Here is a 13,470-nt window from a genome sequence, read left to right on the forward strand (position 1 = left end):
CCCTGTAGGCTTTGATTTGTTTTGTTTACAGAGATGCCGGTGCCTGATTTAGTGTTATCCCAAGGAATCACCTAGGACTGTCCACAGGAGATCCCCTGATGGTCCCTGTGTGCCTCTCACAAGGCAGGCAGGTTCTGTATCACAGGAGCGAGGCTGTCCTGGGAGACCCAGCCTCGCTCTGACTCTTGCTCATTCTCACTCCTAATAGAATTAGAATTTTGGAGTTTCCTCTTCAAGGCGCTGAGTAGGATGCGGGCGCATCCAAGGTCCCTACCCACCAGGAACAGCCGTCACAAACGCCGCCCAAGAGAAAAAGGTGTCCTGTTGAGTGGAGAGTGCTAATGTTCCTCGTTTTTTTTGCTTTTGTTCCCGAGCAGCTATGTAATTATCTCCCTTTTTACCAAGGTCAGTCGGCCACCTGGCAGCTATTGTACAAACAACCCTCTATCCCGCTCACCCCGTAGAAGGTGTGTGACAAGGAGCTCTGCTAATATCTCTCCAGCAGTGATAAATGGAGCTGCTAAGGGACTCTGGGCTTTGTAAATCTCTCCTCCACCAAACCCAGGACATTTTCAGGTGTGCCTGGTGCCCTGAGAAATGATTTCTGATATGTGTGCTGCAGCCAAGGCCCAAAAGGAGGCTGGGTGACCAGGCAGAACTCATCTGTACCCACCCAGGGGTGTGCTCTCAAGCCACAGCACAGCCCACTCGGCCGAGTCCTGGGGAAGAAATGAAAAGGGAAGGAGAAGATTGCAGGAAGAGGTGTGTCAGACCCTTGCCTCCAGGCAAGGAGACAGAAAACTCTCAGAACTAGGGCGAGGTGGAACTCCCTGAAAAACACAGAGGAAGCAGGAAACTGAGTTGCTTTAGCAGCTAGAGGCACAAATTAGGAGGGACCAAGTTGAAATCGCTTGGTTCATGGTCAGGACTCGTCCATTCTTGCTCAGTTACTGTGATTTTTGAACTAATAAATAAATCAAGTAAGGCTGAAGAGATGGGTAAAAGGCTCGCTATAGAAACATGCAGATGTACATTTAATACCAGGTGTGTTGTTATAATATATAATATGATAACACAGCACCCATCTAGAATCCCAACATTCCTACAGTGGGCAGGGGAACACAGGGACCCTCAGAAGCTACCAGGTCAGCTAGCTGGCATATTGAAGCAAGCAAGAGACCCTATCTCAAACAAGGTAGAAGGTGAGGATGAATATCAGAGGTTGTCCTGTACCGTCCACATCAATGCCTCGGCACACACCACACATGTATACGTTTGTGTGTCTGTGTGTGTGCGCATGCACACACACGTGCACATGCAAGCACATGCATAATTTCTTAAAAAAACAGTCTGTCTTTGTCTAGCAGGTAAAGTTTACATAATTTCCTGTCTTAAAGATGACTTGAAATCATGGCTTAGAAAATCCTTAGGAAACCGTGCGCACAAATGTAATGGGAATGGCTCATAGGACACCTGACAACATCTGGGATTGTTGTAGAAAAACTGCAGCCCCATGTGCCGCCCATGTCAATATAATGTCTTGCCTGCCTGTGCCGTGTGTGTTGCTTATGAGTGCAGGTGATTTGGGCTCCTCAGTGGGATGGTGTTGGCTTTCTCCTTTAAGATTTCTTCGCTGTTGTAGTTGGCAATGCAGGGAATGGAACCCAGGGCCCCACACGTGTGAGGCAAGTGTTCTGTGCTGAGCTGCACCCCAGCCCTGAGAGTCAATTTGATTGACACATCAGCACCACGCTGACTCTGATTTTCCTCAGTCTCATGCATAGTAAGCATGCGCCAGCGCTTTCAGTTCTGGAAACAGTATATTGGAAACACTCGTGTTTCCTGAAAGTCCGTGTGAGGGGTAACAGAGGGGTTTGAGATCCTGCCTGTCTTCAGGAACTCAGCTGACCTGGCAAGCCAAGCGAGAAGGTTCAAAGCAGGCGGGGACTGAGGCTAACGCCTTGTTCTCGGCAAGCACGCAGCGTGTCCCTCTCCTCCATTCACACGGGTTGAGCAGAACTTCCCATTTGAGGTTCCAGTCAAGCGGTTGTGGTGATGACGTCCCATTGTTTACAGGTGGGAAAACTAAAGCTGGGGAGGAGCTCCTGTGGTTGGAGACCACGGACTTAGAGCAAGTAGAGAGAATCCTGATGCCAGGCCACACCTAATCTGCTGCAGACGGATTCCTCCCTGTAAATGAGGCCAAAAACCTTGTAGACTGTATAGGAAATCTGACAAGAAACTCTCTCTCTCTCTCTCTCTCTCTCTCTCTCTCTCTCTCTCTCTCTCTCTGTGTGTGTGTGTGTGTGTGTATTGTGTGTGTGAGTATGTGTGCATGTGTATTGTGTGTATGAGTGAGTGTGTGTGTGTTTGTGTGAGTGAGTGAGTGTGTGTGTGTGTTTGTGTGAGTGAGTGAGTGTGTGTGTGTGTGTGTTTTACACGTGGAGGCCATAGATCAACCACAGATAGCATTCTTCTGGCACGCTCCACATTTTTTTATTAACACAGAGTCTCTCCAGGCCTGGAGCTTTCGAAGTAGGTTAGACTGTTTGACCAGAGAACCGCCTGCTTCTGCCTCCCCAGCCCTGGGTTTGCACCCACCACGGCTGCTTCAGAAACAAAAACAGAAACAAAAACCTGAGCTCTCGGACTCAAACTCAGGGCCTAGGCTTCTGAGGCAGTTCGTTGTTTTGCTGACTCAGCTATCTCCCCAGAAACTTTTGAAAGCTCAACTTGCTCTCAATAATGTCCTTGCATTATTGCATGAAAGGGTTGCGTGGTCTCTGGCCTGCGCTCATAATGGTCTATGCATTGATTAATCTCTTTTGTGTAGAATCCTACGGTAGACACACAGGCAGGGGTCAACAGGGCAGAAGCTGTTTCTGGTTTGTTGTTTTTTTTTTTTTCCCTTTGGCTGCCAGAATGCTGGCTGGCCTTTCAGAGGAAAAGAAAGAAAAATGGAAAATTACAGACCTACCCAGGAACAAACACGAGAGAGAAAATAGAAGAAAATGCATGTGGTAAGAAGTAGCCGGTGGGTGCTATTTTTATAATGAACACTCTAAAGAGCAGGGATCTGGTTGCATGTTCTCTTTGGCCCTCACAGATGAGAAGTACTTAGTGAATACTCAGCAGCTGCCGGAAAGAGGTTAAGCGGCATCGAAGGTCACATGGGTACTTGATGGCCAACCGAGAACTCAAAGCCTCCGTCCCTGCTCTTTCCCCTTGCCCCATGTCTGTCCCCTTTGCACATGGAAATGATCAGAACCGTCTGCCCGGCGTGTTGGTGACTACGCTTCTAGCGCAGACTCCCCCTGTAGCAAAGAAGAAAGACTAAAAGGTGGTAAAAGGTGGGCCTCCGCCTCCTAGAACAAGCGGAATCCCACTATCGGCTTCAGAGCAGCAAACTCAGAGGGGTTTTTTGCTTGTTTGTTTTTTAGCCTTTTGAGACAGGGTTTCTCAGTGTAGCCTCGGCCATCCTGGAACTCACTCTGTAGACCAGGCTGGGCTCGAACTCACAAGTGCCTCTCAAGTGCTGGGATTGAAGGCATGTGCCACCCTGCCTGGCCAAATTCAGAGTATATTACTTGTAGACACGTACCGTACAGGGGATGTGACTTCATGGGAATAAGATTCGTGTGTGTGTGTGTGTGTGTGTGTGTGTGTGTGTCTTGTGGAGCCTATTTTCCTGTACCCACAGCATCTACTTAGATCATTAAAAAGTCATTGCTTGTCCCTTTGAGCCAGGTCCCCATAGTGCTAAGGAGAGCAGTCAGGCTGATACTGGAAAATCAAAATTAAAATTGCTTCACTTGGTGCGTGAAGGTAAAGCAAGGTAAACACCAGAAATTTAAGGACACGTCGGCAGAGGCTATGCCGCAGCCGCTGTAGCTGCCGCAGCCCCAGACCAGCGACCCCCCAAATGGCTGTCTCTAGTAGAAACAGTAAGCTGCGGTCGGTCTGTACAGTAGACTCCTAGGCGGTGGCGAAGATGAGCCGTGCATCTCAGCGTGAAGGAATCCATCATCTGAGAAATGGAAACCGTCAAGCTCCGAGTCCTCATTGTATGGCTTATGTCCGGGGAAGTACAGATGCCACGAGAGTAGTCCATGTGGGTCAAAGTTCAGCTAGTGGGAGGGGGATGCCTGGAGCTTCTGGTGGCATCTGTTTCTGGAGTTTAGGGTGGGACTAGTTTTCTTGGTCTTTCCAGGTCATAAAAATCTGCTCGCTCGTTCACTTTCTGCAGCCCTTGCCTACATGCATGTTGTTTTCCCACACACACTTTAGTTTGGGGGGAGAAACGATAATATACCGCCTTCATCTAAGCTGGCGGGCACCGCAACCGTGTGCTGTCCCGTCTCACCTCCCGCTGCTCTTGTCTTCTGTCGTTCTAGCACTTGCAGCAGTCACACCTGCCCCGCCAGCACCTCCAGCAGCAGCAGCGGACTCCATACCCCGTGCAGCAGGTCAATCAGTTCCAAGGTGAGGCCACTGGGCATCTCCTGGCCCTGACTCCTTGCGGGTCTGCGACCGGTGCGTTGCTTTGCATGCACTCTTTATATCCGGGTAGTTACCAGCTAGCCGAGTAACTGGCAAACTAAAAGAAGCAACCATCAAGGATTCCTGGAGGACCCCTGTGATGCCTGCTGATCCTTGGTGGTCACAGAGAAGCCCTAGTCAGCTCAGGGTGAAGCGCAGTAGCAAGACTCAGACTACTCTCCTTTGTCAAGGCTTCCAAGTATTTTAATTGTTGAGCAACCTTGGCAAGCTAGTGCTTGTCGGCCCCAATATGAGTCTTGTTTGCATGACTAGACAGTCATCTTAGTGACAGAGAGGAGGAGAAGGGAGGGGGAGGGAGGGCCAAGAAGGGGGATGGGGTGCGGAATGATTCCCAGTCCAAAACAGTGAGCTTTGCTACAGAAAGACGTGAGATTCTTTGCCAAGTAACAAGAGGCAGGATGGCTTCTTTTTCTGGCTACAGACACAGGTCAATGATGAGTCAGACACGAAAGCTCATAGAGAACTACAAAGTGGATCTAAAATCTTTCTCTTTGGTCAAATGGCTTGTAAGCAGCGGTAATGACCTTCTACCCCCAATCCTACTCAAGTCCTAAAGGGGAAGAAACAGTCAAATGGGACTTCATTGAGTGGATTCTCTACTGAACTGAATTCCACTGCATAAAGAGAACATGCAGCGAACAGACATTATTTATTCTTCCTCCTCTTCCCTTCTTCATCCCCCTCCCCCTTTCTGATACACAATTCCACTATATACTTCCAGCCAGCCTGGAGTTCGCTGTGTGGCCCAGGCTTGCGTTCGCAATCCCTACGCCTCCCTGTCCTCCAGGTTGACAGGCTTACAGACATCTGCCACCACCCTCAATTTAGCCCATGGTACATTCTCCGGACACCCAAAGAGATGGTATCCCACTGACTTGATGGTATGAAAACCCAAAATAGGAAATGACTTGCCTCTGAACGTGAACAAACAGAACACGGGGGCATGACCTCAATTTTCTGTGTCTATTTAAATATAAATAAGAGTTGGCAGGGATCATCTCTGGATGCTGGGATTCGGGTGACTTTAATTTCTGACTTTGTACTTTTCGATACTTTGCAAAATTTTCACAACTCACATGTTATAACCATGTAAGTAATGACCTTTTATGAAGATTTATTATCGCAGTAGATCCTTACCTATACAGGGCTGTCGTGCCCAAGGAAGAGCCCAAGAACACCTTGCAAGATCCTGATACAGAGAATAGCGGGTGATGGATGTCCTTTCTCTCCATGTAGGTTCACCCCAGGATATAGCAGCCGTGAGAAACCAGGCAGCCCTCCAGAACATGCGAACGTCAAGGTTGATGGCACAGAACACAGGCATGATGGGAATGGGACCCTCCCAGAACCCAGGGACAATGGCCACAGCAGCCCCATCAGAAATAGGACTGACCCCTTATAGTGCCCCTCCAACCAACCAACCCGGAATGTACAACATGAATACAGGAATGACCCAAATGTTGCAGCATCCGAACCAAAGTGGCATGAGCGTTCCGCACAGCCAAGCCCAGGGACCTAGGCAGCCTGCCTCTGGCCAGGGAGTAGGCATGGTGAGTGGCTTTGGTCAGAGCATGCTGGTGAACTCGGCTCTGACCCAGCAGCACCAGCAGTTGAAAGGACCCGTGGGCCAGGCCTTGCCGAGGCCCCAAGGCCCACCCAGGCTTCAGAGTGTCATGGGAACCATCCAGCAAGGAGCGCAGAACTGGCAACAGAGGGGCTTGCAGGGAGTGCCTGGGAGGACTAGTGGAGAGTTGGGACCATTCAACAATGGCGCCAGCTACCCACTCCAAGCTGGTCAGCCGAGACTGGCAAAACAACACTTCCCACAGGGACTGAGCCAGTCAGTCATGGACGCTAACACCGGCGCAGTGAGAACCCTCAATCCAGCGGCTATGGGCCGTCAGATGATGCCACCACTTGCAGGGCAGCAAGGTACCAGTCAAGTGAGGCCGATGGTCATGTCTGGGCTGAACCAGGGTGTCCCTGGCATGGCGCCATTCAGCCAGCCCCCAGCCCAGCAGCCAATAGCGGGCGGCAGCTTTGCCGCGAGCAACCAGGGCCAGGCCTACGAGCGGAATCCCGCTCAGGACATGTCCTACAATTACAGCGGTGAGGGTGCTGGGGCTTCATTCCCTGGCCTCCCGGACAGCACAGACCTGGTGGACTCCATCATCAAAAGTGGCCCAGGGGATGAGTGGATGCAGGAGCTTGATGAACTCTTTAGTAACCCCTAGTCGGGAGGGGCCCCGAGAGCTGTAGTGGAGGAAGCCTCGCAGGCGAGAAAGAAACAGGATGGTGCCCCATCCTTGTTTTTTTGTTTTTTTGACCCACGTAAACTGAGAAAACGACAGCCAGCTGACAGTAGAAGGTACAGGTGTCAACCCCCAGCTCCATGGGGGCTTCATTCCACCTGCCTTCCACAGAGCAACCAAGTAGAGAGGTCATGCGGATACCTGCTTGCAGAGAAGAGATGTGGGGAGCAGGGGAGTAAGTCGGGGCAGCAAGAGTACCTCTGCTAAGCACCCCAGGACCCACTGGTCCAGAAAGAGTCGTGCCGACCCAGAGAGGGACTGTGGCCCAAGATAAGGTCCCCTTAGACCTGCCTGCCTCAGTTCCCGAGACCTCGGAGATGGAGCCTCAGCCAGAGGAAGCCCAGCCGGAGGATGCTGGGAGACACACAGGCCGTGTGCATAGGTCAGAAACCTTCTGAATGCTGGATGGAAGGAGATGTCTACTTCCAGATGTGTTCCTGGATTTGGAGGCAGGCACGAAGAACAGTGGACTCGCCTGAGCTGGCCCAAGGGAGACAAGCAAGGATCCTGCAGGGTTATCTGTCTCCTGCCCAGCGATGACCCTCAGGAATGGTAAGGTATTGCTGCCAGCCCCCGCACCAGGATTGACAACTATACTCGAGAAGGGCCCATCTGGTAGCTGCTGAAAGTCAACTTCTGCCAGTGGCCATTGCTGGCCATCACTCTAGGTTGCGCTGAGCTTCCTGGAGGCCCCATCTGATTCGACGTATCTAGCTGGTTTTCATCTGTTTGTGGCCATAGTGTGGAAAGGCCTCTGCTGGGTTCAGTGTCTGCCAGCCCAGCCTCTTCCTCCCTCACCACCGTCTCTAGTCCTCCTGGCCTCTGTGCCAGCCTGCCTTTACTTCTCCCTACAGGAAGGGAAGCCCTGAGGCAAAGTCAAAGTAAGTACAAGAAGAATTTAGACAGTGTCTGGCACATGGAGATCTCCACAGGAGCCAAGTGGGGTACACTGATAAAAAGCTGCAGGTTTATGCGTTATACCCACACTTTGGATATCCCCAGGGAAGAATGGCCTGGCATCCTTTCAGATGGTGCCCACAATGACGCTCCAGAATCAACCCCATCATCAGAAAGGCAAATATCAAACGCTAGAGATGGAAAAGCTGAAAACCCGTAACTCCACCTTAACCAGTTCCAACGCTAAAGAGAGGGAGATGCGGTCCCCGTCTTGAAGGCTGTGCCGCGGTGTTCTTGGTAGCGCACATACCTGTCCGACGTGAAAACTAAGAAGGAATTAACAGCCTCTGTGGTCGCAAGCCTTGTCTCTCGCTCTGTACCTCCCCTCCCACAAGCCCATCTTGGAGGTCAGGTGATATTTTCCCATGGTGTTTGCGCGTGCGCGCACACACACACACACACACACACACACACACACACACATCCTACAAACTGGCTTCCTTCTCTGTCTTCACGTCCGTCTCGCTCCAGAAGACCAGAGCCTTGGAGACTGTATCGGCCGTAGCCAAGAACGTCCCGAGAAGGTGTAGAAGGAGCACTGTGAATCTGGTCTCCATACCCCGAGAGTTCCAGACCGGCTCTGACAGGAAGTAAAGCCGGAGGCACCAGAGTGAGGGGCTGTGCGCCCCTCCGAAGAGGTGGTAGCAGGGTGACTGTGAACTCCCAGAATGGGGGTGGGGGTACTGCCACTAGGGAAACTGAGTGGAAACACGTGGAAACCAAAAAAATAATTTAAAAAAATAGTAAAGTGAGAAATCAGAATACAGATGTATCACCTTTTCCTGCCAGGTTACAGGAAAGAAATATATAAGCAATGAGGAGAAACTGGAGGTGGAGAGAGTGGGCGCCATTGTCCTTGGAACGTCTCCAGCAAGTGCTCAGCCCGAGGACCAACTGATAGAGCGGTAGATTTTAATGAGGTCATTTTGTTTTGTTTTTACTACGGTGCTGATGTATATGTAATGTCTAAAAAAAAAGTTATTTGTACATAAGTTTTTACAATGCTACAGATATCACTGGGTCTACTATATGTAAAAAGTATACATATAAATATATATATAATGTTTGTTTAAAATAGAGTATTTTTATTTCCCCCCTTACACATCATCGAAGAGGTGGTATTATACTTCAGGTGACGTCTAATTACTGGTTTATACCGTATGACCTATTGGCAACTTCCTCTATTTTATCCAGATTTTTCTAGTTTTCTGTTTTTACTTTGTCCATCAAGCATTGCTCGTTTCCTTTAAGGAGTGTACAGAACTCTGTAATTTAGAAGCGAAGCAATGTTGACACACTGCTTTTAAAGAAAAAACAGCCCACGGAAATCAGGTGTCACTGTCTGAGTCAGTCCATAGCATAGCTCGCTTTGGGATCCCTTCTCTGGCCCAGCACCAGTTCAGCAGATATATCATTCCCGGGTTTTAGTGGAGTAACTGAAGATTCCTTTTTCGGCATTGTGGTGTCGTTATTTAAACAATTATTTAACAGTAGAAATCAATCACTCTCAAGCCTTTTTAATTCAACCACGCCACTGAGACTTTCTGAATTTGCTAGAGTACCCTGAGGGGTGTGGCGGAAGGGAGGGAGGTCTGATGTGAAGAAGTCTGTTTATAGATCCAGGGCCAGAACGATTCAAAATTAGCTCAGCCCGAGCATTCAGAAAATAGCAGGGCCAGTGAGAGGACGCCTCAGGGAAAGGCGCTTGCCACCAAGCCTGGAGACTTGGGTTCGATCTGTGGAACCCGGAAGATGGGAGGAAAAATGACGCCCACAAGTTGCCCTTTGCCCTCTATATGAGTCCCCCCATGACTCAAGTGCGCATGCGCACGTGTGCTCACCCGCGTACGCACGCACGCACAGAAATGTATAAAAATATGAAGAGAAAAATGGATAGTAAAAATTTGATGGAAAATATTTGGACTGTATTGGGAAGAAACAATTCGGTAGTCTTACTCTCTGTGGCGGGCAATTTTGACACCTGCGCTTCTCTGTGTCTGCTGTTTCGGCTAGCCCACTATGCCTCTGTCAAAGCAGGGTCTGACCCAGCTTTCCCCGTACCTCCCCTGAGCTGAAAATGTTTCAAGTTTATCCTCCTCTAAGTCCAACCAATAACTCACTGCTGCGGGATAACAAAAGGCCAGTAACTTGTATGAACAAACTCTGCAGGATCAGGCAGAGGCTGGGCCTTGGAGGCTGGGGCATGGCTTCCACTTGCTCCCTTGCTTGATTTTTTTCCCATCTTCCACTCGTTGCCCCACTTTCTTTCCCGCCTCTTCCTTCAAGCCCGTCATTAACATATTGCATACATGGGAATCCATTCCTTCACTTCGAGAACACCCGCCCTTAAGATACCCCATTAAACTTAAAACACAGTAAAATGACATTATTTCAAAATTCTGAGTTAAGCAGAAAATAGACCACAGAGAATCAACACTGGTAAAAACGGTTCCAAAATATAGGTGAGTTTTAATGTACATGAGCCAGGAGAAAGAATGAACCTCACTGTGGAAGAAGAGGCTAGCCCTGCCCACCGTGGGCTGTGCTTCCAGGCTGGCTCACAGTGCCGTGGAGGAAGTAGCCAGACACTGGCTGCCCCTGTGGAGCTCAGACTCTGCCAGATAACGGGGTGGTAAAAGTGGATCTGGTTTGGTTGGAAGGAGGATGAGAGCGGGAACTGGCCACAGGGTAAAACCATGATGCTCTGAGAAGGATGATGCTCCTCGCTTTAAAGTTTATACTGAAATCTGTTGGGCGCCGGATCTCGAATGGGATACCTTTCTTCTTAAGAAAAATAAATAAATCTATAATTTTATTAAGATAAAACTGAATGTGTGGCATGCAGTTCCTGTTCAACCATTTTCACAGGTGCCTACCATGGGCCTAAGAGGATTCTACAAGGGGATTGTAGATGCCAGGCCAGACGATGCCCAGGGGAGTCAAGGCAGGACCGGGGGTGGGGCCAGGATGCAGCTGATTCATAAGATTTCTGTATGTCAAGGACCAAGGTGAAAGCTTGTCTCCTGAGACCAGGGCATTTGAAAACACTCGACCCATGAACAGTAACAAATATGGTTGCCACCATTTTCCCCTTCCTGTAGCAACAACCACCCCGGGCACTATCAACACCCTCCCCTCTGTCACCTACATTGCTGGCATGGCAACTGTCACCATGAGTCTACCCTTTTCCTTCCTATGTGTGGTTCATATCCAAGTCACGGAAGTACTATCCTGCTAGGCCAGCTTTTTGCTCTCTTGTTGGCCTCTCTCTCTCTCTCTCTCTCTCTCTCTCTCTCTCTCTCTCACACACACACACACACACACAAAGAAAGAAAAAGAAAAAAACACCCTTACTCCCAGCAGCAAGTGGATCTCTGAGAGTGTAAGGCTACCTGGTTGACCTAGTAAAAGCCTGTCTAAAAAAAAAAAGCCTGTTTCCTGTGTGTGGTCTCCTGGGTGTTAAGGAGTCCCAGAGCAGCTATGCCTGAGGGGACAAAGAGGCAACGGTTCTAGATTTCCTGGAAGTCACTGGGCACATGAAACACGTGCAGCTTCTTTGTGGATTAAGGATCGTCCCCAGACTCAGGTGAGTTGTGTTGAGGACTGTGTCTGAGAAAGGGGGAGGTGGGGGCAAGGAATAAATGGGGTGATCTTTTTCTCATTAGTGATTTTTGATATATCTTTTGAGTTCCAACCATGGGAACAAAGTGGGAGAAAGCTTACTGGGAAAGAATAAGGCTATGGCATGTGACTTATGGCTTACTTTCTGGCTTCTTTTTGATTTATTGTCTTCTTTTTTCATTCTCTCTCTCTCTCTCTGTCTCTCTCTCTCTCTCTCTCTGTCTCTCTCTCTCTCTCTTTCTCCTCTCTTCTTCTCTCCTCTCTTCCCCTCTCGTCTCCTCTCCTCCCCTCCCCTCTCCTCTCCCCCTCTCTCTTTTGTTCAGTTCAAAGGACATGGGATTCTTAACTCTGATACTCCCTATGCCCCAGCTGCCACAAGCGGCCATCTCACTACTTCCAAGGGCAAACAGGAGGAACTGCTGCAGCTCCCATGTACTCAGGGGCCCTCGTGTCCCCGCCCATGCACTGGCCACCAGGGACAGACCATCACTAATGGTCCAGCAAAGTCACCGTATCCCCCATCACATCTCTAACACAGAACCAAAGAAACTTCCCAGCTATGGAAAGCCTGCTTTGCCTGTTTGTTTGCTGGTTTATTTGTTTCAGCTTCTCTTGAAGAGTTTAAAACATTAAACACTTCCAAACCATCGGAGAAGCAGAAAGGGTGTCTCCACGGTCACCTGATTAGTTTAACCGTGTTTAATATGCAGAATTTGGGGAGTATTTCAAATCAAATCACGTGCCTGTGACTACCACCCCCCTGCCCCCTCCAGCAGCACTTCAGCATGCTGTGGTAGAGAACACTCTCTGCCCTTACCACGGTGTCGTTAAAACGACTCCAGCAGTTAGCACGTGTTCCCTGGTGGTTTTTAGTCTCATTCCACATCACATCCAGGTGGTCGCAGTCATCCCTCAAAGGTCTCCCACCACTGCCCTTTCCTCTCCGTCCAGGATTTATTAAGACTCTCGCTACCCTTCAGCCTGCTCTCCTTCTGACTCGTCTCTAGTACATGAAGGGCTCTTCCTCTGCCCCTCTTCTCGCGACATGGTTTTCCGGCAACAAATCTGATTTCTAAGTGTAAAATGGGTCAGATTTACTCATCAGAACATGTTTGCACAACCGTCAGGCTAAGCAGACACTGCCTGCCTGGCACTGGGAAGGTTGGGGCAGATGGATCAGAAAATCAAGGGCCCTGTCTCAACAACAACACAAAAACAGCATTTTGGCCAAAAACAAATGGAATCTACTGTGGAGGAGGCCGGCTCTACCCAGAGTCCTAGGGCCCAATTTAGTAGTGATTAAAATAATGAAGTTTTCCGATGGCAGTGGAGTAGAGAAAAAACAAATCCCTGTTTCCACATGTGTTTAACCATCTGTGTGCATGTGCATGGGTGTACATGTGTGTGCATACTCGAGTTAAATACAAAATATTTTGAGATATTGAAAGTTTGGGAAAGTTTTTTTTCTTCTTCCAAATGACGTGTGAATGCAGTAAATATGATGTAGGGCTAAAAAAACTATATGTAGCTTGACATTGTAAAGGATTTTCCCTATGAGAAAATGAAGCTTAGAGCTGCCCAGTGCTGGGGCCCTATGCTGTGTCCAGCAGGTGACAGGACAATGGTCTTGTGACCCTGGCATGCTCTGTATCTGCCATACAACTTCCCACTGAGGGGTACCTTGTCCACAGTCAGTCACCTAGCAATGGGGGATTGGGACTTAAGTCCAAATATCCCCTTTTCAAGTCAATATCTTACCACTGTGCCTTGGGGTGTCCACCACAGTTCGGGAGGTTGTTAGCTCTTCCTGCTATTCTGGAAGGGCTGTTACTTCTTCTTTCTTGTCTATTATTCATATTCTAACACAGTAATGGGCATCTGGAGGGTGCCGATGCCCAGCTGACAGGGGACTCTGTCCAGTGGAGGAGCCTGGTCCTCCTCCTAAGGTCTCTGAGGCAGTAAGCAGAAATCACTCCCGGTTCTCAGATGAAAAACTGAATTATCAAGTGAATGGTGCCAG

The 13,470-nt window shown here is 49.3% G+C and overlaps 1 protein-coding gene across 1 annotated transcript in view; it reads left to right on the forward strand.

Annotated features, from left to right (window-relative positions):
• The window catches only part of Maml3 (mastermind like transcriptional coactivator 3), a 431,416-nt gene extending 420,761 nt beyond the window's left edge, over positions 1-10,655 (forward strand). Inside the window, exons 4-5 of the mRNA XM_085682436.2 lie at positions 4,395-4,482; positions 5,797-10,655. Coding sequence (XP_085538562.2) covers positions 4,395-4,482; positions 5,797-6,794 — 1,086 coding nt within the window. The 3' untranslated portion in view covers positions 6,795-10,655. The remainder of the gene's footprint in view (positions 1-4,394; positions 4,483-5,796) is intronic.
• The last annotated feature ends 2,815 nt before the right edge of the window (positions 10,656-13,470 follow it).

This window comes from Myodes glareolus, chromosome 20 (genome assembly GCF_982192425.1).
Source record: "Myodes glareolus chromosome 20, mMyoGla1.1, whole genome shotgun sequence".
Classification (NCBI taxonomy): domain Eukaryota; kingdom Metazoa; phylum Chordata; class Mammalia; order Rodentia; family Cricetidae; genus Myodes; species Myodes glareolus.